This window comes from Myxine glutinosa, chromosome 11, assembly GCF_964187855.1.
Source record: "Myxine glutinosa chromosome 11, kmMyxGlut1.1, whole genome shotgun sequence".
NCBI lineage: Eukaryota > Metazoa > Chordata > Myxini > Myxiniformes > Myxinidae > Myxine > Myxine glutinosa.
Genome location: NC_136271.1, coordinates 19,398,967 through 19,424,297, shown reverse-complemented (window position 1 = coordinate 19,424,297; position 25,331 = coordinate 19,398,967). Strand labels below are relative to the sequence as shown.

At 42.5% G+C, this 25,331-nt stretch overlaps 1 protein-coding gene across 1 annotated transcript in view; it reads left to right on the top strand.

Moving 5' to 3' along the window:
* LOC137436088 (CUB and sushi domain-containing protein 3-like) overlaps positions 1 to 25,331 on the top strand; it is a 1,358,203-nt gene that overhangs the window by 698,851 nt on the left and 634,021 nt on the right. Inside the window, exon 17 of the mRNA XM_078786463.1 lies at positions 14,028 to 14,215. Coding sequence (XP_078642589.1) covers positions 14,028 to 14,215 — 188 coding nt within the window. The remainder of the gene's footprint in view (positions 1 to 14,027; positions 14,216 to 25,331) is intronic.

Here is a 25,331-nt window from a genome sequence, read left to right as displayed (position 1 = left end):
TGTTGTACTCCAGGAAGTCCCAGGATTACCCACCCAAAATTTCGTTGCGATCGGTTCAGCCGTTTTTGCGGTACCTGGGAACAGACGGACATTTGGTGAATTATAGTAAGATACTCATTCTATGTCACTTTCCGGGAACATAGAATACAACACGCATTTTAAGGCCATTTTCCCTGCTAGAGCGGGGGTTAGCCTTTCGGGCCCCATGACAATCTTCTCCATTTTGCCCTATTTTCTACATCTCCCCTTGTTAACCCCCTTGCCCGCATTTATTCTTCCACCATCTTTAGCCAAGTCTTTCTCGGTCTTCCCCGTCCTCTACTTCCTTCTACATTCATTTCCATCACTCTTCTCAACCAGTCACTTTCATCCTTCCTCAACACATGACCAAACCATCTCAACCTGTTCCTCTTCACAGCATCAATCACAGGCTCGATTCACATCATCTTTCGCAATTCATCATTTGTCTTCCTCTCTCTCAACGATACTCCGCACATCCACCGAACCATTCGCATTTCACCCTTTCCAGCCTTTTTTGCTGCTCTTCGTTCATTACCCATTACCCAATACCATATTGGTCAAAAATAATTTATAACACCCCGTGCCTGTTATTCTTCCAGAGCTGATTATTTGGACAAATGTTATTGGGAGATGTACTAATTGGATGTTTAAGGGTTGCTTTTATTCTCTCATTGTGTGAGACTGCCTGTTCTGGAGCACAGAATGAATGGACCAGCGTTGAGCCAACACATATTTTTCAAGGATATATGGAAACTTGGACATAGAGGACGCCATTTGATCCATCTCGTATGCATGAAAGATTTACTTGATCTATTAATTAAATTATGACTGATGTATCTTACATTAACTTAATATCCACACTCCTTAATAATGAACCGAGAAATCCCAATGAATCTCTCGAAGGGCATTTATCCCCAAGTTATCTTTAATGTGCATGAACTAAATTCAGATGACACGGTGGGCGTTGCATTCCCCAGCTGAAGGAAGACATGCTCTAAGATAGCAACCCCCCTTATCTCCTGCTAGCACTTCATCAGCACAGTGTTTAGTCAGCTTAAAAGCCTCATAGAAACAAATCCAGGACTAGACACCTCAGATGTGAGCTCGCTTCCAACTGAGATATCCTACTGTTCGTCAGCCAGGAACACCCTGTTTTCCATCAAAGTCTTTCATATAAGTAATGACCTGGCTCGACTCTGCTTTGCTTCTGAGATCTAATGGGATCGGGCACGTTTAAGCGGATGTCGGTCATAGGCGTTTCAAATCCTATTGTTTGTGAAACAAAGCGTCACATGACTCGGTGTTATGGCCAAGTTTCAAATCTTTTTTTTTTTAAAAACAAAGCGTCACATGACTCAGTGTTATGGCGAAGTAGCAAATTATCTAAATGACAGTGCCTTCAGAAAGTATTCACACCCCTTGACTTCTTTCACATTTTCATTTGTTACTGCCTGAATTGAAAATGGATTAAATTGAGATTTTGGTCACTCATCTACACATAAGCCACAGTCAAAGGGAAATTAATGTTTTAAAGAAATTTTTACAAAATAATTAAAAATGAAATGGAGAAATATCTAATTTACATAATTATTCAACCCCCTGAGTCATTACTTTGTAGAATCGTCTTTGGCAGTGTATACAGCTTTTAGTCTTCTTGGGTATGTCTGTATCAGCTTTGCAATCTGGATTTGGGGAGATTCTCCCATTCTTCCTTGCAGATTTGCTCAAGCTCTTTCAAGTTGGATGGGGAGTGTCGGTGAACAGCAATGTTCAAGTCTTTGCACAGATTCTCAATGGGATTCAAGTCCGGGCTTTGGCTGGGCCACTCAAGGACCTTCATATTCTTGTTCTGAAGCTATTCCAGTGTTGCTTTGGCTATATGATTGGGGTCATTGTGCTGTTAGAACATAAACCTTCACCGCAGTCTGAGGTCATTTGCACTCTGAAACAGATTCTCCTCAATGGTTTGTCTATATTTGGCTGCATATCATTATTCCCTCTATCCTTACAAGTCTTCCAGTCCCTGCCGCTGAAAAGCGTCTCCATAGCGATGTTTACCGTGACGTCACGTACCCGATCACGTGACCGCGCTCTTTGTTTTGGTCGGCAAAACACCAACCATGCTGGCCGTCTCTAAGTGGTGAAGTTTTACGATCATTGACGTGACACCATTTCAAGGACAATGCCTGTGAGCTGTTGTGTTGTTAATTGCACAAATAGATTTGAAAAGAACTCGGGAATAAGTTTCTATAGAATTCCAGAGAAAGAACCTAAATGATCGGCTTGGATAAATGCCATTCGGAGAAAACAATGGAACCCAACAGCGCACACTCGTGTTTGTAGTACACATTTCTTGTCAGGTTTGTGAAATTTACAGTTTTTTTTGTTATTAACTTTGTGTTGATTTTAGGAAGAAAAGAAGTTGCATGTCATTTTGGTTTGTTTTATTTGTTTAGTTTTCTAACAGAGCTTCGTTGGCTTTCAGGTAAACGGATGTGCATGTGTGTGGATGTGGGGATGTGCGTGTGTGTGGATGTGTGTGTGGGTGTGTGTGGGGGGTGGGGGTGGTGGATATGTGTGTATGTTGGGGGGGGGGGTGTTGGGGTGTGTGTGTGTAGGAGGGGGGGGGGGTTGGATGTGTGTGTGTGTGTGTGTGTGTGGAGGGGTGTGTGTGTGTGTGTGTGTGTGTGTGTGTGTGTGTGTGTGTGTGTGTGGAGGGGTGTGCGTGTGGGGGGGAGGGGGAATGTGTGTGTGTGTGTGTGTGTGTGGATGTGCGGGTGTGTGTGGATGTCTCTGTGTGTGTGTGTGTGTGTGTGGGGGGGGGGGGGGGGGTGTATTTGTGTGTGTGTGTGTGGATATGTGTGTGTGTGTGTGTTGGGGGTGGGGTGTGTGTGTATGTGTAGGGGGGGATGTGTGTGTGTGTGTGGGGGGGGAGTGATGTGTGTGTGTGTGGGGGGGGGGGGGTGGAGATGTGTGTGTGTGTGTGTGGGGGGGGGGTTGGTGTGTGTGTGTTTGGAGGGGTGTGTGTGTGGGGGGAGGGGTGTGGGGGTGTGTGTGTGTGTGTGTGGGTGGGGGTAGGGGGGATGTGTGTGTGTGTGTGTGTGTGTGTGTGTGTGTGTGTGTGTGTGTTGGGGTTTTATCCAAGGGGGTTGTGTCAAAGCATGTCCAATGAAAGTGGGGTTGTATCAAAAGTGGGGTTGTATCAAAAGTGGGGTTGTATCAAAAGTGGGGTTGTATCAAAAGTGGGGTTGTATCAAAAGTGAGGTTGTATAAAAAGTGGGTGCGAGTAAACCGGTCATCACTGCCAGCAGTTTTAAAGTGGCAGTTCTAGGTTTGTTGTTGAGACGCTGTGATGGTATGACTTTGCCTTTGATAAAGCAGAATGGTACATCATTCCCGATCGCATGATACCACAGTGGCTTCACATGACCACTTAAAAAAAAATTGTATGCCTCTAGTGACCTGAATGCCTTCAGTGACTCCCTTGTGTAGATACCCGGTGTGTCGATCAAGTACGTGTACACGTCGCCGTAGTTCAAATCTGGCCAGCAAGATGGATTGTTTTGCCATCCTTTCAATGCAAATGGATCCGGAAGAATATCCTCACCATTCCTATAACTCAACTTCGATTTGTACCGAGATTTTGCAACAATGTCAAGACTATTAAAATACTCCGAAACGATCACACGTGTGTCGAGCGACGCCATTGTGCAAAACGAAAACACTGTGCTTTTGCCAACCAGGCTGCTGCGCATGTGCGGATATGGTGGGTTTGTTTATAAACAGTGAACATCGCTATAGTATGATGCTGCCACCACCATGCTTCACGGTGGGGATGGTATTAGATGGGTAATGAGCTGTGCTCGGTTTCCGCCAGCCGTAGCACTTTGCATTCAGGCAAAAGAGTTCAATTTTCATCTCAACAGACCACAGAATATTTTGCCTCATGCTCTCAGAGTCTTTTATGTACCTTTCTCCAAACTCCAGGCATGCTGTCATGTGCATTTTTCTCAGGAGTGGCTCAGTCTGGCCACTCTCCCATAAAGCCTAGATTTGTGAATTGCTGCAGAGACTGTAGTCCTTCCTTCAGGATCTCCCACCTCAGCCAAGGAACTCTGTAGTTCTGCCAGAGTGGTCATTGGGTTCTTGGTCACCTCCCTGACCAAGTCCATTCTTGCCTGATTGCTCAGTTTGGTTGGACGGCCATCTCCAGGAAGAGTCTGAGTGGTTCCATATTCTTTCCATTTCCTAATGAGGAGGTCACTTTGCTCTTGAGAACTTTCAACACTAGAAATAGTTTTATACCTTTCCCAAGATCTATTCCTCCTCACAATTCTATCTCGGAGTTCTACGGAAAATTCCTTGGACTTCTTGGTAGAGTTTGTACTCTGACATGCACTGTCAATTGGGGGACCTTATGTAGAAAGGTGTTTCTTTCAAAATCATTTGCAATCAATTTAATCGGCCACAGGTGTGCTCCAATCAAGTGGTAGTCATTTCAAGGATGATCAAAGGAAATTGGATGCACCTGAGCTCAATTTGGAGTGTCATTAGTAAAGGGGTTGAATACTTATCAACTCAAGATATTCATTTTTAATTATTTTGTATAAACTTCTAAAAAGGAACTTGCACTTTGGCATTATGGGGTATTTATTATGTGTCGATGAGTGACAAAAAAATCTCTATTTGATCAATTTTAAATTCAGGTTGTAACACAACAAAAAGTGAAATAAGTCAAGGGGGTGTGAATACTTTCTGAAGGTACTGTAAATAAATATACAGTGAATTCTGAAGATATAGGTCACGACTTAAGAATGAAAGTATATTTCAGATTTTGTTTACAGCAGGCATGCCTAGCCGTCGCTTCACTGATGGTTTTAATCAAACGACAACATCTTGTACTTCACAAACATCTTGCATGTCTATCTGTGAATCTCATTGAGGAGGTAAAATGATGTAAAACACTTGAAAAAAGGATATTTTATAACATGTAGTTGTTGTTGCTGCCATTGTGGTTGTGGTTGTTGTTCTGGTCTGTGTCTCTATTCATGTACTTTGATGTATATATTTTTACTTTGATTAGTATTACTATATATAATTTTGTGTAATCCTTCCATGTCTGTTATAGAGCCTGGTGTTGGCTTAGCGGTTGGGGTGACGGCTTGGGATCCTAGTATCCTGGGTTCAAATCCCAGTTGATTGCTCAATTAACACCAGGGAGGTTGACTCAGCCTGTTATCCTTCTGAGGTCGGCAAATTGAGTACCAGTTCACTGGTAATTCCCTGTGTGCCACACGAGGCGACTAACGGGGTTGGCGGCAGGAAGGGCATCCGGCAGTAAGACATCACTTCAAAAAGGGACCACGGTGCCCAAAAAGGCCAACCCCTGCTCTGCAGGGGAAAAATGGCCTCTAAAGGTGGTTCATTTTTTCTTCCTCCCATGTCTGTCACACCTTATTCTAAAGTATTCCTGCTATCATATAATAATTTCAATGTTACCATTGTAAGTACGAGTAATTAAGCTCGTAATCCCGATTCTTCTTCCTCAAAGCCAGAAAGATGAGCTTTTAAAACGGGCATCTTTGTTTCACCATACACAAACGTTTGCTCCAAGTAAATCGATTAATAGCTTTCCAACAGGACCATTTATATGATCGTAAGCATGACAAATGCACACATGGAAGAACGGACACTTCTTCTCTCACTAATAGACGCTATCTTTATTTGGCCCAACCTCAGTCTGCCCACTTCATCATCACCAACTGTTCCCATTCTATCACTGATTTACATTTCCCTTACAATTTCTTTTGCATGAATCATGCATGAGCTGTCGGGAAGGAAGAAGCTTCGGATGGATTGAAGGGAAGTGCGAATGTGCACAAAGTGTTTCGATGGCATCATGCGAACCTCAGTCCTCTAATAATAATTCTCTTTCCTATGTTTCCAATTATATTTCTCTTGCGTTCATGCCCTCTCCTTTTCGAATGCCTGATTCGCACACACCGCTCATTTTCACTTCTACAGACTCGACACGAGTTGCACCTGAGGACCTGGTAACTAAGAGAAAAGTGATGTCGTCGTTTCATCCCAGAAACTCTTACCTTGTTCCTCTCTCCACTCTCTGTTTAACATTCATCTGTATTATTTTTCCTCCTCTTTTCTCGCATGTGAAACCACCTTCCCCAATCTGTTTTCTTGTACTCTTCCCTCCATGATTTCAAGTTTGCTGTGCACTGCCTCTCGAGGTCTTTCTCATTTCTACCTCTGAATCTTTCCCCCACCTGTTGATACCTCGTCTCCCTTTCACCTGTGACTAATTTCGTGCTGTGATGTATCCATGTATTCTCATCCTGTTTTCCCTCCATGTTACTTTCATTCCATTGATCCTTTTTCCCTTACTGTTCGGTCCTTCCATGATCCACAGCACCTATATATTATGAAACGGTGTGATACCATCCTTTTAGGGCTGGCAGGATGGCCTAGAGGTACGCACAATCGCCTCTAAGTTGTCTAGTCTGGGTTCACGTCGAGGCCAAGTTATGAACTGTCTGCAGGGTGAATCACCAATGTGTGAGCCGTCCACCGGGTGGACCTTAAACTGGGCTTCCTGTCTGCATTGCATTGGTTGGTGGATGCTCAAGATCCCACGGTTTCCTTCACGAAGAGCAGACGAGATATGACGTCTCATGACTACTCCTGGGAAGGCAATAACAACCCATTATAACCCTTTCCAGGAAACTATTCTGGCAGCACCGAGTCTCTGCAACAGAGTGTGGAAGATGAGAATTATAATGAAAAGCATACTTTTTATTTTGTTCCAGACGAACCAGCAAGAAGGTTGTCCCAAATTAAATCCAAAGTTTAGTGATTTGTGAGATCGTTTATTTTGTCCTCCATTTTTGTTCCTGCAAAAAGCCTGGTGTTGGCTTAGCGGTTAGGGTGCTGGCTTGGGATCCTAGGATCCTGGGTTCGAATCCCTGTCGATCGCTGAATTAACACCAGGGGGGTTGACTCAGCCTGTCATCCTTCAAAGGTCGGCAAATTGAGTACCAGTTCACTGGTAATTCCCTGTCTGTCGCAAAAGGCGACTAACAGGGTTGGCGGCAGGGAGGGCATCCGGCCGTAAAACATTGCTTCAAAAAGGGGACCACAGTGCCCGAAAAAGGCCAACCCCTGCTCTGCGGGAAAAATGGCCTCTAAAGGTGGTTAATTTTTGTTCTTGCACAAACCAGAGTACGCTCTATGGATCATATTCCTATCGAATGCTCGGTTTTATCCACAAGGACGATGCCTGTGGCTCTCGTCGGACACAGCACCGTGTCACAGGTTTGCACACCGGCGGCATTCATTTTGGGCTTAATTGTGCACTCCATTTCGATATTGACACGCAAATTAACTCTCAAAATTGTTTCAAGTTAGGCACGGTGAAACCAGAGTCCAAGAAAAATGCAATCGATAACAAGCGAGCACTCTGAAATGCATGCTTCCCGGTATGTCCAGTTAACGGGTGCGCAGAATGCACAAAATAGAGCAGGGAGGTCCAGTGATGTGAAAATGGATTCCGCAAAAACGGAGACACATTTTACTCTCAAATCCCGTGAGATGCGTGTGTTTATATTCAGTCGGGTTACATGGGGAAGCAATTACAAGGGTTAATTGAAAAGTTTTGGGACTTTCGAGCATGATTGAAAAAAGAGAAGCAATATTAAAAAAAACTTTCCAATTTACCTTTCAAAATAGGCTCCTTGTGGGTTTATGCACTAGGACCAATGCTTTGTCCTTTTGTTGATTCTCATTTGTTTGAGCAAAAAATAGGCTGATTAATGTTCAGGTGAAACATACTCAGTGTCGGTGTGCCATCTTATCTACTATATAAGAGAGATGTCTGTCTGTCTGTGTGTCGCCATTTTTCTCAGAGTTGGCTGAACGGATCTTCATCAAACTTTCAGAGGCTCATCAGTGAGTGTTTTAGGCAAAAAAAAGAAAAAAAAAAGATCGTTTTTTGGAGATTTTTCAAATAAATCGCTCGATAGTGCCGAAGCCTTTTTAAATTAATGACAGTTATATACAAGTACACATTCGCATAAATAAATACAAAACAATCACCAGACATTTGAACACAGATAAATAAAACAATTCCGGAAGTGTTCCAATTTTGATTTCCAGAAGGATTTTGGCTTGTTCAGGCTTGTTTTGGCAAACTCCAGTCGGGCTTTCTTAGCAGTGGGATCTTCCTGGGTCTCCTACCATAGAACCCCCTTTCATCGAGTTGGTGACGGATGGTGCGAGTTGAAACTGTCGTACCTTGTCTCTGAAGGTCAGCTTGAATCTGTTTGGCAGTTGATCGAGGTGCTTTCTCCACCATTAGAAGTGCCATGGGGTTTAAACTTCCTGTTAACATTGTGTACGGTGGATACAGGAACATCAAGGTCTCTGGTGATGGACTTGTAGCCTTGAGATTGTCCATGCTTAGCTACAATATTGTGTCTGACTTCCTCAGGCAATTCTCTGGTTTTCTTTCTTTTCGCCATGCTCATTGTAGTACACACAGTGACATAAAACAGAAGAATGACTCCTTTTCTCTATTCAAACTGGTTGAATGGGTGATTTTTATATTACAGGCACCTGCAACTCACCTCAGGTGAGTTCAATTCCAAAGTAAAGGAGAATCACCTGCTTGAAATCTAATTATATCTAACAACTTCTACAATCTGCCAAGAATATTGTCCGGGCCATTTTAGGATTTACAGTTCACGTGAAAAAGGAATCGGTGGATGTGCGGAGTATCGTTGAGAGAGACGAAGACAAATGATGAATTGCGAAAGATGATGGGAATAGAGCCTGTGATTGAAGCTGTGAAGAGAAACAGTTTGAGATGGTTTGGTCATGTGTTGAGGAAGGATGAAAGTGACTGGTTGAGAAGAGTGATGGAAATGAATGTAGAAGGAAGTAGAGGACGGGGAAGACCGAGAAAGACTTGGCTAAAGATGGTGGAAGAAGAAATGCGGGCAAGGGGGTTAACAAGGAGAGATGCAGAAAATAGGGCAAAATGGAGAACATGGTCATGGGGACCGCAAGGCTAACCCCCGCTCTAGCTGGAAAATGGCCTTAAAAATGCATGTTGTTGTTGTTGTTGTTGTGAAAAAGTAAGTACACCCCTTGTAAAGTTTTGACTTTTTCAACATATTTCAACATACAGCTATTTGATCATCATTTCAACAATATTGATAGATAAAGGTGATATAATATACTTACTTTTTTGGTACTTACTTTTTCCACATGCGAAATTTGCATTTATGTTTATTTAAATTATACAATGGACTACAAAATGTAAATGTTTCATGATATTTGTTGTATTATATCACCTTTATCGATCAATATTGTTGAAATGAAGATCAAATAGCTGTATGTTGAAATTTGTTGAAAAAGTCAAAACTTTACACGGGGTGTACTTACTTTTTCACGTGACTGTATGTGTGAAATAAGCTGAGATTTCGTAATTTTTCAGCTTTTTTGTTTTCTTCCATTGCAAACCAAAGAAATACATATGTGGATAACTAACATTATTTAATTTCAACAATTTTCTGGAAGAAATGGTGCATTATTTGAAAAAAGTGCACGGGTGCCAATATTTTTGTACAATAATCAGTATATATTATGTACAATAATATGCACCACCTTAAAGGAAAACTAAACAAACAACCTAACATCAAACATGAACTGTAACAAGTGTTATATTTTCTGAAAGAGTAGATAAATAACATCTAACTGGTTAACTTTCATTACCGTGGGAGTTGAACTAAAGATGTTTTAACTCAAAGCGATTCTCAGTTCTCACCCAAAAGTAAAAATCCCTGGCAGAATTCCCACTCCAGATTTTCAAAAGCAAATTTGCGAAATAAAGTTTGAACTTTTCATGTCACTTTTTGTCGAGGAAAACCATTGTAACCATTTTTAAATGATTCAGTAACTTATTTAGTCTGTAAATCGTGTTTAAAAATCGGTTAAAACGATATTCATTTATGTTCCAGTTCATTCATTTTCGGTGGTGCAGGATCATAAGAGGACAAAGTGTCATTAAAATAATCCATTTAACACTTTGATATAACTCAATGTTCATCAGACTTTTAATAGAAACCCCTAAACCTAACCCTAAAGTGGGTCCAGTACCTAACTAAAACGTTTAGGGCACGTTTTCCTGCAACAATGAAATAATGTTGTAAAACGTTTTCACAATGTTGTTTCAACGTTTTTCACGTTACTCAACAAAATGGCATGAAATGCGTTTTTTCCACCTCCACCAACATCTCCCACCCCTGGAATGCTCACAAAGTTGAGCGGAATGTTTGTAGATCACAACACGTTGATTGGTATAACGTCAGTCCAGTACCTAACTAAAACGTTTGGGCAACGTTTTCCTACAACATTCAAATAACGTTGATATAAAAATGTTTCCATAACGTTGTTTAAAGGTTAACATGTTTGAAGGTAAAAATAAAATGTCCTTAAAACATTTATAGAACGTTGTTTTTTTCGTTACCTAATTACGATGTTCCAGCAACGTTGTGATTACGTTATGCCGGGTTTGCCGGGTCACCCCTGTATCACCCCTTTAGGTCACCCCTTTTGCCGGGTATGTGTTTGCCAGGTCACCCCTTCTCACCGAACTCACTTCCCCCTCACCCGACTCACTCCTCCCTCACCTGACTTACTCCTCCCTCAAACGACTCACCCCTTCTCACAACAACTCACTTCCCCCTAACCTGCCTCACATCTACCTCACCAAAGGAAAAAAAAAAAAAGTCAACATTTTCAAAGTAAACATAGCAAATGCTTTTCACAATCAATTCTTGCCACTTAGTTTGACCCTCGACTCCCTGGCACTTCTCCTCGATCCCTCGTGTAATAATCCTCATTGTTCAGAATCTCTGCCAAGCCTCACACTCTCGGTCCGCCAGTTTCGCAAAGAACAATCCCAGCTGAGTCCACAATCACAACGACAAAACACAGCCCGCCCCACCAAAGCACTGCACTGCACCACGTGTCGAGTCCCCAGAAACAAGGATCAAACGCAGCCCACCCCACCGAACCACTCCACTTCACCGCATGTCGGGCTGAGTCCACATGAGCTCTTGGGTCCGGACAGTGCATGCGGAGGTTTACAAATATTAATATTCATGCAATTTCGAGTTAGGCCCCATAAAAAAGTATTATCTTATCACCCTATCCAGGCTGGAGAAGTGATGAGGGAGGGCGGTTTTTTTTTTTTTTTTTTTTGCACACACAAAGGATCGAACAGTCATTGTGGTAACTGCGCATGCGCATAAAGTAAAAGGGAAAAAAGGAAATGATCGAGGAAAAAAATGAACTCATTTTTCGAGGAAAAAAAGACCGAAAAGACGATCGAAAAAAAAAAAATCGGAATTCTACCAAAAGTGATGCGCGCGAGGGTGATACGATAATACTTTTTCATGTGGCCTTATATAAAACTTAGCAGTCTTAACAGTTAGTGCCGAATTTCAGACGAATTTACAATTTTATTTTCGAAATTTGAAAAACTTCGGAGAATTTTGTTGAGGGCGAATTTCGATAACAATAAGAAATGCTGTCGAAGGACATTCTTAGCAAACTTCATAAATATTCCAGAGTCTATTGTGAATTAATTACACAAATGGAACCTGGGACTCCTTCAAATGCTTCTACTTTCTTTTCATGCACATGTGGGCAGTGTCTGATTAAGACTTTCGGGGACCACGGGCACTTAAGATAGGGGGGCCCTTGTGTATTCTACCATATAAAATCATTATATACAGTATCCTTCCTTTTAAAATCATGATAAATTGAAAACATCACAGGTACAGTCGTGGCCAAAAATATTGGCACCCATGCACGTTTTTCAAATAATGTACAATTTCTTCCAGAAAATTGTTGAAATAAAAAAATATTTTGCTATGCACATTTGTATTTCTTTGGTTTGCAGTGGAACAAAACAAAAAAAGCTGAATAAAATTACAAAATCTTAGCTTATTCCACACAGAAATACTAAAATTTCCCAGACTATCATTGGCACCTTTTAGAAGTTGTTAGAAATAATTAGATTTCAAGCAGGTGATTCTCCTTTACTTTGGAATTGAACTCACCTGTGGTGAGTTACAAGTGCCTGCAATATAAAAATCACTCATTAAACCAGTTTGAATAGAGAAAAGGAGTCATTCTGCTGTTTTGTGTCACTGTGTGTACCACAATGAGCAGGGAGAAAAGAAAGAAACCAGAGAATTGTCTGAGGAGGTCAGACACAAGATTGTCGCCAAGCATGGACAATCTCAAGGCTACAAGTCCATCTCCAGAGATCTTGATGTTCCTGTGTCCACTGGGCACAATGTTCTCAGGGAGTATAAGGCCCATGGCAATGCAGCCAACCTCCCTGGATGTGGCAGCAAGAGAAAACCTGATTCGCAGATTGCAGCGAAGGATTGTTCGTATGGTGGAGAAAGCACCTCGATCAACTGCCAAACAGATTCAAGCTGACCTTCAGACACAAGGTACGACAGTTTCAACTCGCACCATCGGCCGCCAACTCAATGAAAGGGGGTTCTATGGTAGGAGCCCCAGGAGGACCCCACTGCTGAGAAAGAGACATAAGAAAGCCTGACTGGAGTTTTCCAAAACACACCTGAACAAGCCAAAATAATTCTGGGAGAATGTCCTGTGGAGAGATCAGACCAAATTTGAGCTTTAGCTAAAGCACATCATCTCTATGTTTACAGAAAACAAAATGAAGCCTTCAAAGAAAAGAACACCTTCCCTACAGTCAAACATGGAGGAGGTTCAGTGATGTTTTGGAGTTGCTGTGCTGCCTATGGCACTGGGTGCCTTGAATGTGTGCATGGCATCATGAAATCAGGAGATTACCAAGGCATTTTGGAGCGCAATGTTCAACCCAGTGTCAGAAAGCTGGGTCTCCGTCAAAGGTCATGGGTCTTGCAGCAGGACAATGACCCAAAGACACTTCAAAAAACACCCAGGAATGGGTTCAAGAAAAAACGCTGGACTGTTCTGAAGTGGCCAGCAATGAGCCCAGATCTAAATCCCATTGAACACCTGTGGGGAGATCTGAAAACAGCAGTTGGGAGAATGCACCCTTCAAATGTGGGAGAACTGGAGCAGTTTGCAAAAGAAGAGTGGGCCAAACTGCCAGTAGAGATGTGTAGAAAGCTCATTCATGACTATAGGAAGCGCATGACTGCAATTATTTTGTCCAAAGTCTGTGCTACCACATATTAAGTCTTGGGTGTCAATAATTTTGTCAATTCCATTTATTTTTATTTTCTGATTTTAAAAGATATATTAAGTTCTGAATCATAAACAAAGGTTCTGTAATATTAACAGTGAAATAAAGAATTGTGGAGATGAAATACTTTTGTCAATTTCAACTTATTTATAGAGAAAAGTTGAAGTTATTTGAAAAAAGTGCAAGGAGGCCAATATTTCTGGCCATGGTGCTACTTTATTTCTGCATTCCTTTCCATCATCTGAGGAAGTGTAAAGGTGATTTCCTCATTTGCTTGCACTCGCTTGTGAATATTAAAGATCCTCGACTTCTCATCTACAAAAGGAAGTGATTACGTGTTGGTACCCTGACTAAATTCCAAATTCCTGTTTTGACCACACCCCGAGAGAAGTGGGCACAGATTGGGGTTATCATGCCCTGAAACACAAAGATCGCTCGATGACATTGTGAAGTCCTAATGCGCCAGAGCTTACCGTAAACGGACGTGCGCTGCACTGTTCATGAGTGTGAGATGCTGTACACAAGTCGTGCAATCAATGCAATCGTGTCGTGCAATGCAGTTGTCGTGCAATCAATGTATGTAACTTATAATATAAATAATAGGTTTGTACATTCTGGTTGCAATTTTCTTGCCTTGTTGAAGAAAAGCTGTTTTGAGGACAGTACTTATGGCCTTCATGCACAGTAATCTGGTTGTGCAACGTTTGTGATGCAGGTTTCATACCGAAGTGAACTACGATGTCCTGGAAGTACGAGATGGTCGCTCTGCTGCCGCATCTCTCCTTGGCTCGTACCACGGTACACAAGTACCTCGCTTCGTGGTTTCCAGTGGCAACACGTTGTACCTGCACTTTTCCTCCGACAACAGTCGCTCTAGCCTCGGATTCCATCTCCTCTATGAAAGTGAGATCAATTAATTGCCGCTATGTATCCTGTCGCTCAGGGGCGATCTGGTTCTTATATTCACTGGAGCATGCTCGTATGATTCATTTTCGGCTCCACATGATGGAGCACATACATACACTATGGAAATGTTGTTTAACCATTGGTCTATGTGCACTCAAAGTGTATGTTAAGTATATGATTACGTGGATCTTAGGCAGTATCATGGCAAAGCATAATATTATACGTAGGATATTTAAATGAAGCACTCATGTGACACTTTTGACACTTATTGTATTGATTTCTAAGTCGCAGGAAATATACCCGCACTTCCTGCCATCATCCTCTAAGGATGTAGTTCAGCCTTGGTGGATGTAACCCGAACCTGCTGAGACTTGATGGGCCTTGATCTTCTGGACGTGTGCACAGCTTACTCCCAGAAGAATGTCTCCTTTCAAAGTATGTTTGCGTTATACCCAAAACCATGGCCTCCAAGTGGTGTGCTTCTGGGTGTGATTCCCAGGGAAGTCCAATCATGTGCAATCCAGAATCCAGTCTAGTGCAATCCAATCCAGTCTTGTGTCTAGAATTAGTCTAGTGTCTAGAATCTAGTCTAGTCTGGTGTCTAATCTAGTCTAGTCTAGTCTCGTCTAGTCGAGTCTAGTCTAGTCTAATCTAGTCTAGTGTCTAGTCTAGTGTCTAGTCTAGTGTCATAATCCAGTCTAGTGCAATCCAATCCAGTCTAGTGTCTAGAATCGAGTCTAGTCGAGTGTCAGAATCCAGTCTAGTGTCTAGAATCCAGTCTAGTGTCAGAATCCAGTCTAGTGTCTAGAATCTAGTCTAGTCTAGTGTCAGAATCCAGTCTAGTGTCTAGAATCCAGTCTAGTGTCAGAATCCAGTCTAGTGCAATCCAATCTAGTCTAGTGTCTAGAATCTAGTCTAGTCTCATGTCAGAATCCAGTCTAGTGTCTAAAATCCAGTCTAGTGTCAGAATCCAGTCTAGTGCAATCCAATCCAGTCTAGTGTCTAGAATCTAGTCTAGTCTAGTGTCAGAATCCAGTCTAGTGCAATCCAATCCAGTCTAGTGTCTAGAATCTAGTGTAGTCTAGTGTCAGAATCCAGTCTCGTGCCATCCAATCCAGTCTAGTGTCTAGAATCTAAGCTGGTGTCTAGAATCTAGTCTAGTCTAGTGTCTAATCTAATCTAGTCTAGTCTAATCTAGTCTAGTGTCTAGTCTAGTGTCAGAATCCAGTCTAGTGCAATCCAATCCAGTCTCATGTCTAGAATCTAGTCTAGTCTAGTGTTTCATCTAGTCTAGTCTAGTCTAGTCTAATCTAGTCTAGTGTCTAGTCTAGTGTCAGAATCCAGTCTAGTGCAATCCAATCCAGTCTAGTGTCTAGAATCTAGTCTAGTGCAATCCAATCCAGTCTAGTGTCTAGAATCTAGTCTAGTGTCTAGAATCTAGTCTAGTCTCATGTCTAATCTAGTCTAGTCTAGTCTAGTCTAGTCTAGTGTCAGAATCCAGTCGAGTGCAATCCAATCCAGTCTAGTGTCTAGAATGTAGTCTAGACTAGTGTTTCATCTAGTCTGGTCTAGTCTAGTCTAGTCTAATCTAGTCTAGTGTCTAGTCGAGTGTCAGAATCCAGTCTAGTGCAATCCAATCCAGTCTAGTGTCTAGAATCTAGTGTAGTCTAGTGTCAGAATCCAGTCTAGTGCCATCCAATCCAGTCTAGTGTCTAGAATCTAATCTAGTGTCTAGAATCTAGTCTAGTCTAGTGTCTAATCTAGTCTAGTCTAGTCTAGTCTAATCTAGTATCTAGTCTAGTGTCAGAATCCAGTCTAGTACAATCCAATCCAGTCTAGTGTCTAGAATCTAGTCTAGTCTAGTGTTTCATCTAGTCTAGTCTAGTCTAATCTAATCTAGTGTCTAGTCTAGTGTCAGAATCCAGTCTAGTGCAATCCAATCCAGTCTAGTGTCTAGAATCTAGTCTAGTGTCTAGAATCTAGTCTTGTCTAATGTCTAATCTCGTCTAGTCTAGTCTAGTCTAGTCTAGTCTAGTCTAATCTAGTGTCTGGTCTAGTGTCAGAATCCAGTCGAGTGCAATCCAATCCAGTCTAGTGTCTGGAATCTAGTCTAGTGTCTAGAATCTAGTCTAGTGTCAGATCTAGTCTAGTCTAGTGTCAGATCTAGTCTCGTCTAGTGTCTAGTCTAGTCTAATCTAGTCTAGTGTCTAGTCTAGTGTCAGAATCCAGTCCAGTGCAATCCAATCCAGTCTCGTGTCTGGAATCTAGTCTAGTGTCTAGAATCTAGTCTAGTGTCAGATCTAGTCTCGTCTAGTGTCAGATCTAGTCTAGTCTAGTGTCTAGTCTAGTCTAATCTAGTCTAGTGTCTAGTCTAGTGTCAGAATCCAGTCCAGTGCAATCCAATCCAGTTTAGTGTCTAGAATCTATTCTAGTATCTAGTGTCAGATCTAGTCAAGTCTTGTGTCTAATCTAATCTAATCTAGACGAGTCTAGTCGAGTCTAGTCTAGTCTAGTCTAGTCTAATCTAGTCTAGTGTCTAGTCGAGTGTCAGAATCCAGTCTAGTGCAATCCAATCCAGTCTAGTGTCTAGAATCTAGTCTAGTGTCTAGAATGTAGTCTAGTGTCAGATCTAGTCTAGTCTAGTGTCTAATCTCGTCTAGTCTAATCTAGTCCAGTGTCTAGTCTAGTGTGAGAATCCAGTATAGTACAATCCAATCCAAATGTGCAATCCAATCCAGTCCAATCCAGAATAAGAACCAGAATTACAGTTGTGTTGCAATATGACAAGGGCCATTGCCTCCTGGAACCTTTTCTCCTTGATAGTGGGTCTGCAGCTCGGCTGTCTTATGTGATATCATCTCTACTTTAATGATCCTTTTATGTTATTTTGGTCCGCCATATTGACCATAGCAATGGAGGAAAAGAGGATGCCAATGTCCCTGCCTCTGTCTAATTAGATACTCTAGATATTTTTTTTAATGAAAGCTGCTTCCTGCCTTCAAGCTACTTCAAATAATAACAAAATACACGTTACCTTGCTAACACATCTTGTGTCCTCTAGCTCCTCAGTCAAAATCTAAAAGTGAACGAACAAGAAAAATTGTGTTACATGGAAAGGGGGGAGGGTTTCCTTAGATATATTGTTCTAGGTCTTAGCTCGGTCCGTGTGTTTGAGTATGTAAGCATTGCCCTTGTATTCGATATTTGTCAAAAGGTAAGTTGGCTTGTCAAACGTGCAACGAGAGGGAGCAGTGACCATCATTTATAGAGGAGAATAAGGGAGGATTGTTGTGTAAAACTTCGTGGCTTTCAGCGACAAAAGCACACGGAAAAGCATTCCTCGCTTTCCAGAGGACACCATTATGGACCGTTTGGCCGGCAGGATATCATATGTCAAAAGGTTGTTGACGGATTCGGCCGAAATTTGGGGGAGAGCTTGGGTCTATGACAAGGACGAAATGTTTAGATTTTGATAAAGATCTGGATCTGGATACTCGAAGTTTTTAGTGAATCTTCACCAATGAGTGATAGGTCTAAAATCTATACATAGCACGATATCTCAAAAGGTTGTGGACGGATTCAGATGAAATTTGGTGGAGAGCTTGGGTGTGTGACAAAAATGAAATGGCTATATTTTGGTGAAGATCCAGATGCGGATACAGATACGAGAGTTAAAAAAAAAGAAGTGATTCTTCACCATTGAGAGATGAGGCCAAAACGATATACAACATGATATTTCAAAAACGTGTGGACAAGTTTTGCCAAATCTAGGTGGATGAGTTGGTTAAGTCACAAGAACAAGCCAATTTGATTTTCCTTCAGGTCCAGATCCAGATCCGGCCTTTCAGTGGATACAAAACGTCAAGTGTTCAGTCTGGCAGAGGTATGCGCCCCACTGAATGCCGTTCTAATTTATGTTGTACTTAATATTGTGTATTCCTTTCAATCCTATCTGTGTCCAGATATGTGCCATTATTTATTGAATGTCCTGGTCTCCCTTTTGCCTGAATACTTTGTAAATATACCCCCCCCCCCCCTCCTTTTCATTTCTACAAGAAATGTTTTCCTGCCTTTTTCTCCACGCACATTTCACTGCCAGGTTTGGCTTTTATTGGAATGATCCTTGGGGAATCCGAATAGATAACAATTGATCGCAGAACAAACGAGCCAACTTCTGTTTTTGAACGTTTTTTTTCTTTGATACAATATGGCTGCCAGATCACGTGAGCGATTACATCATAAATTTATATTGTCTCATATAACTGTTGCGTAGATCACGCTCAATAAATTTAAAACTGATCAGACCAAGTGTTGTCCCTGTCGAATTATGACGTCATAATAACGGCACCAATGACGTCATTGTTGACAACACCTGTTCACCATGCGGAGTTCTCTACAATGAGGCATGTTTCAATTTTTCCATGGAGCGATTTTGGAGATATAGAGGTGCAACCTTTTTACGGTTTTTCCAAGATCGTGCTTATACCACGTGAACTATGACGTCGTAATTATCATTAAAATATTATACAGGAGGAAGCGCTCTGATGGTAAAATTTCCTGGCAATCAAACCAACGGTTGCCGAGAAAATGAATTTTAAAAATGCAGACACGCCACACGTACGCAAACAAATGCCTAACCCTGCTTTTTGCTTCGTGAGCACAGGGTAAAAATATTGTTACGGACCGCGGATTAGATGTTATTTTGACCGAGCGGTGGTGTAACCGCGGCCGAACAGTTATTCCCCGACTAAAACCCGATTCAACCCAAACGTTGGCCGTATCGCGCCACAGCTACTCAATCGGGAAAACTCTAAAGCGACCGAATGCAAAGAGGAAGAAGACGTACAGAAGAGTAACGGGATTTATTATTTACCCACACAAGCAAAAAGGAGCAGTCACGATTATTTACAGGGACATGAGACGCAGGTGACACAGTGAATTCCTTATACAAGCTTAATTACCTACCCAGGACAGAACAAACAAAGACACTGACTCACGCGGGGAATTGCAGAGTGGATTGCTGGAAGGAGGTGTGTGGCTGGAGGGGGGGGGGGGGGCGGCACGGAGCTGGCTGGAGCTTGATCCCGCACGGGACGTCGGGCTGGACCTCGACGGTCGCTGATGCCACCGAGCCTGTCATGTGCGCGGAGTCACGGTCGGAGCTGCTTGTCTCAGTAAAAGCGCATCTGCTCTGGCGACCCAGCTCTTTCTTTGGACTTAGTAAAAGCGCAACTCTCTGACGACCCAGCTCTTTCTTTGGACTCAGTAAAAGCGCAACTCTCTGATGACCCAGCTCTTTCTTTGGACTCAGTAAAAGCGCAACTCTCTGACGACCCAGCTCTTTCTTTGGACTCAGTAAAAGCGCAACTCTCTGACGACCCAGCTCTTTCTTTGGACTCAGTAAAAGCGCAACTCTCTGACGACCCAGCTCTTGTCTCCTCCCTCCTTGTCTCAACTTCTTCGGGAACGCCCCGCCGGCGGGTTATATAGGCCCCGCCCCTCAACCTTTGCGAACCTCCCCCAAACGCTCTTCCTCCGCCCTCTCAAGCCAAACCCCTTGTTCATGGTTGGTCGAGTGGGGCTGGCTCACTCCTCCCCTCTCTGACGAGGTGGGGACCCGCCTTTCTTCCCCAACCCTGCCTCGTGGCCAATGGTGGTTGAAGAAAACCGCCCAAAATGCAGTTGGCCATCGAAATGAAATGAAAGGGGACCTATTCTTATTTCACTTGGTACAATGGAGTATTTAAGTTAATGGGAGACACAGCCTTACCCTAAGACACATAATAAGATATAAGCTATCGAACAGGGGCATTCTATGATTGGCTGACGTGTATGCTTATGGACTAATTACCGAGACGCCCTTTTTACCTTTATACAACTCTGGAGGCAAGAGGGGCCATATCCATCCAATGGTACACAGCAGTTTACCACAATCCAATACACACAATAAAAAAAATGCCATCCTCATATCCGCAACAATATTGTTTCAGCATCTGCGGAGGCCTTAGACTATCCGGCTCAGATGGTAAATATTACTAGACCTATCTGACACGACAATAGGGATGAGTGTACAAAGTGACATAATTGTATCTAGTATAGGCTCTGGGGGGTTGCTTGTGTACATCTCTCTTCTACGGCAAAACTTTTGATTTTCCTGTTCTATATGTTGAGACCCTTGGAAAAAATCTGGGTAACACTCCCAGATCAAGTACGTTTTTTCTGCACACCCCAATACGTGATTATGACTTGAGGCCAATTAGCCGAAATAGCAAAATTCAGTTTTCATGGAATAATTCAAGAGTAGGCAGCTTTAGATTCAAATGTAACATTTATTTATCATGTTTAGACATAACTAACACATTTTTAGCATGGTTCAATACTATAAACTGTCTTTTTAAGGAAAAAAACACGTCATTTAGCTTCTTTTTCTCCAAAAATCACTTTCAGTTTGAAAGGCGCTCAAAATCCGATCACCTCTCATACACCCAATTATGTAGATAAAGCAACCAAAATTTGTCAGAAGCTTCCTTATGAAGCCCTTTAATAATTCCATGCATCATATTTATGATTCATTATATTGTATAGTGACAGTGGGGTCAAATGTTAACAAAGGTTACCCCTACCCCAAAAAGCGGTATAAACCAAAATTGGTTAAATTGGTCTAACTTTAGAAGTAAGTGTGATATTCGGCTGATTTTGGTGTCTATGTATGGGTTTTTGATAGCAAGCTATTCATTGGAACCATAATCAACCCCTTTTGAATATACCTAATTTGCATAATTTCAAAATGGCCGCCAAACACCTCTTGGCAATGATGTTGACTAAATTTCGCTCAAAATTCAGCTTAAGCAAAACTATTACACTTACATAGCTTAAGGATTCATGAATTAAAATCATAACATGTCCACAAACCCAATATAACTGTCATAACAAGGAAGCGCGTGCTGTCAATTACCACCATTTACCACCAGTGCAACTTCAATACATGTACTCTTTATCAAGCGACAGGATTCTTGCAGGCATCAGGGGAAGCCTTTTTGCAATGACAAAAATTTACACATTTGACTATGGCGGTCCTACAGGGGCATGTTGACCTGGCACACTTAGTGCATGAACAGACAACTGTCCAATGTGATTCTAGAGTTTTCCACGTTGTCTCAGGTATCAGCTGTTCCTTGTCATGCGTATAACCACAATCCTCTGGCTTAAGTGCGATCACATTTTCAGAATCTTGATGAAGCTCCAAAGCATGCATGATATTGTAGGCATTGAAAAAGCTACGCTTCATATGTGGCAGGAGACCTTGGCTGGTTGGTGGCAGGTTGTGATGAGAACTCCCTTTGACATGATGGAAGATCTCCGCACGCAAGTTCGAAAATTTCTTCGCATCGCTTTTTGGTTTCAGTACTTTGACCAAGTAGGATTCTGCATTCTTGATCAAAGGCTGAGAAAGGGTCGGCAACCCTCCAAAGTGCTTCAATAACTTTTCTGGCTCGGCATTCAAGGCGGCTTTCTTGGTCCCAACTTTGCTAGTGATATCACATCCTGTAAGACTGTGTACGGCAGGAAGAACAGCACAGAGTTGACATCCGATGCGCTCGAACAAGGTATGAAGGGGCACATACCGAGTGCTATCTCCAACTCCAGCTCGTACCCACAGCTCCTCTAGGTCATGTTGGAGAAAGACAGGCATGTGGTGGAGCAAGGCAACAACTACATCAGTATCATTGGAGATGACAACACATATTTTGTGTCCTTCTTTGAGCGCGTCCAAAACATGAAGGAGTATGCGAAGATCCGCCTCTTCAAATGTGGATTGAAGGTGTACCAGTGCGCTCTCATCTCCGTTGTGCATTTTCATACATTTCCAATCCTCGTTCTCTCTGGTCACCTGTCCGAGTACAGTTGGGTACTGACCGGTATTTGCAATATTTGAACGAACATGGCTGTAGATCAGTTTTTCAAGGAGAAGTTTGTTGTTGTTGGAAGGCCAGAATGTGTTCATATCCTTAGGTAGTGGTGTTGATGGCTCTATTGAAGTATATTCGATGGGTAGAGTGTCACTTCGCCTTTTCCTCTCGCTGTCCTTCACTGATGGGTCATCAGAATACATGTCAAAGACATAGTCAGTCCGCCCAAACCGATGATATATGGCCGAAAATGACATGAAATTTGATAGAAGGTCATTGAATTTGGAGAGTTTCGTAACATTAACCTTTCGGATTGTGGCCATGATGTCAACTACAAATGATGCGTCTTTCCGATGCCTATATGTAAATTCTTCCGGTTTTAGGTGCGTCTCCAACTCCTTCAGTAGCTGGCTCTTTGCTGGTTTAGTCATCATTCCTGCATCATCAAACAACACTGGGGAGGGAACAACATCGTACTTTAAGAGATCATCAGTGGTGAGGCCACGCTCCCGAGCTATTTCTATGTTTCTCTCAGCGATGTTCATCTCCTTCACTGTCGTCTTGGTAGTCTTCTGTGGCTTCTTTCGAAGAGTTTTCATCGTCTTCAAGTTTGTGCGGTGAATGGTACTGCTTATTCGTTCAGTCTTGGTGACAAACCTTTCCTTTCTGAATTTCAGGTACTTCTCTTTTCCTTTTGAAAAGGCATTGAGCATGTCAGTTTTTATATCATCGGACATAACCTCTTTTGTCACAAAGTTTTGTATTGTTTTGGAAGCGTCTAGAGACAGAGGGGACCCCTTCTCTTCAATGAATCTCATCATCTCCTGAATATGTCCTTCTTTGCGGTTCGTTGTGGCTTGAGATGATTCGTGGTGGCTGTAAGTCTCATGTGTCCTGTCAATCACATCACTGTATTGCCGATGTAGGTTCTTCACTGCCATCATTTCATGGTATATTAGGTCCCACTGGGCGACATACTGTTTTTGCTTTGCATGTCCAATGACTCCATCGCTGCACTTAGATGAAAGGTTAATGCTTTGCTCTAATTTCTGGTCTCCTCCAACAGCGGTGAATCGGCCGGGTATCTCTCTGATTGAAAAATTGCCTTTGGCAAATTGTTCATGAACTGATGGTGCAGTCTCAGGTAGACGTCGCATGTCTTCAAGGTAGAGAGAACACCATCGCAAGTAGTTGGTCGAATCGAATTCCGCAAACAGGTTCAATGCACGCTGGACAGCATCAAGATGCAGTTCCCAAATCCCTTCACGATCAGCTCTCAACAGATCACGGACAATATCCATCATTTGCAAGAACTGAGTCCAGAACTTGAAGTTTTCATTGGTATCAGACCGTGTTTGGATGAATCTGTTCAAATCTTCGACCAACGTTTTTGATGCATCAGCAAACTGAACCATATACTTCTGACTATCTGTGATGCATTTCTCCTTGACACTAGACTGGAGGTTCGTCAGGATGGCAAGCTCATGTGTATATTGGTCGATGCCTTTCTCGGAGAAGAATTCTTTGTACTGGAGGCGTTCAAAGGCTTCAGCAAGGAGCTGCATACCCTCAAGACAGCGGCTGTAGTGACCTCCATGTAGAACAGAATTCTCGATGACAGTTGGACCAAAAACACCAGCCTGCAACCATGTGATGTCCGCGCCACTTCCATCCAGGAGTTTGCCAATACATTTCAAAACAGTTTTCACTAAGTGAAACGTTCCCAGGCATGGAACCAGGGTCCTGAATTCCTCTGGTCTCAGCAGTTGTATATCACGGATGATGCAATAAACACCTTCATCACAATACATTGGTATCTCATTTTGAGTCAGCTGAGAACCAATGTCCATAAAGTTCTTCATAGCCGTATAAACTGTCGCGTACTCTGTAACTGGATGCGGCAGAACAGGCACAAATGCAAGATTCTTTAATGGGATGGCCTCCTCCGTCCAAACAGAGTTGCTAGCACTCCAAGATGGCATTGTTTGTGACTCGGGGTAGATGGACACTTCATCATGCATGACGTTCAAGCGTGCGAGGGACCAAGAAATATCCTTCAGTTTTGCTGCATCGGCTTCGGAGGAAGTGTAAGGCAGTTCGGCCACTTTGTAAGTTGCTGGGATGTCAGCACGGCGTGCAGGCTTGTGAAAGTCGGACAGTACCTGGCATTTTAATATTAAACTGAATGACTGTGGACCATGTGTGACCTGCGTGTCAGAAATCTTTGGTTTACTGGTCGACGACGGGGGTTTGTCTTGGTAGAGAACAGTCACAGTGTCATGTTCAGATACATTTGCCCCCTCATGGTCCCAGTTGTCAATTGCACCAGAGGTGAATTGCCCAGGATCAAAGTGTGACGGCAGTGAAACGCGATCGTTGTTGTGCTGTGCTGTAAACATGGCAAGGTCATGTTGGTACCTACGCAGCTCCGGGTAGCTGATTGCTAGTCCTCCGTGGTTTAGAACTGTAGTTACAATTTTGCCACCACGCCCAAGACCATGAACTGATTCCGCATTCATAATATGCATTGGAGTTCTCTTTCTACCGCAGTGATGGATATAGTACATGACTTGGAAGACAGATTGTATCTTTCTGCAACGCTGTGTGGAGAGGCTGTTACCTGATGGCTTGCTACCGGTATCGTAGTCATCATCATCTTCTTCATCCTCATCAACTGGTTCATCACTTTCTGTCATGACAGCTTCGACTGCTTTTGCATATGTGTCAGGATTGAAATTGTACAAATGACTGAAAAAACGTAGTACAGGTTCAGGGATATTCATCTCACTCAAGGAATGCTTTAGATCATGCGCATCACAAAAGCTATCGTCAAGGCCAAAATCATACTCATCTAGAGCCTTCCTAATCACACCAGCGCATACCTGAACAGGATCAAGGGAACGAATGCGCTCAGCTAACACTTTCTTTGGAACACTGAATACCATCATTGATTTTTTGAACGACCTGGGATATGTAAAATCAATCTCATTACCAAAAGTGTTCAACAAGAAAACTTTTACATCTCTATTACGAAAGTTACATTTGTCATCAATATTGTTCAAAGAGTCTCTGATAGCACTAAGTTCATAACCCCTCCCTTCTTTTAGGCCTTGCTCTAACTCTTTAACAACCTGATTCCAAGCAAGCTGTTTCTCAGACACTTTTGGTATGGAAGCTTTATCACAAGAGTCATACTTATACAA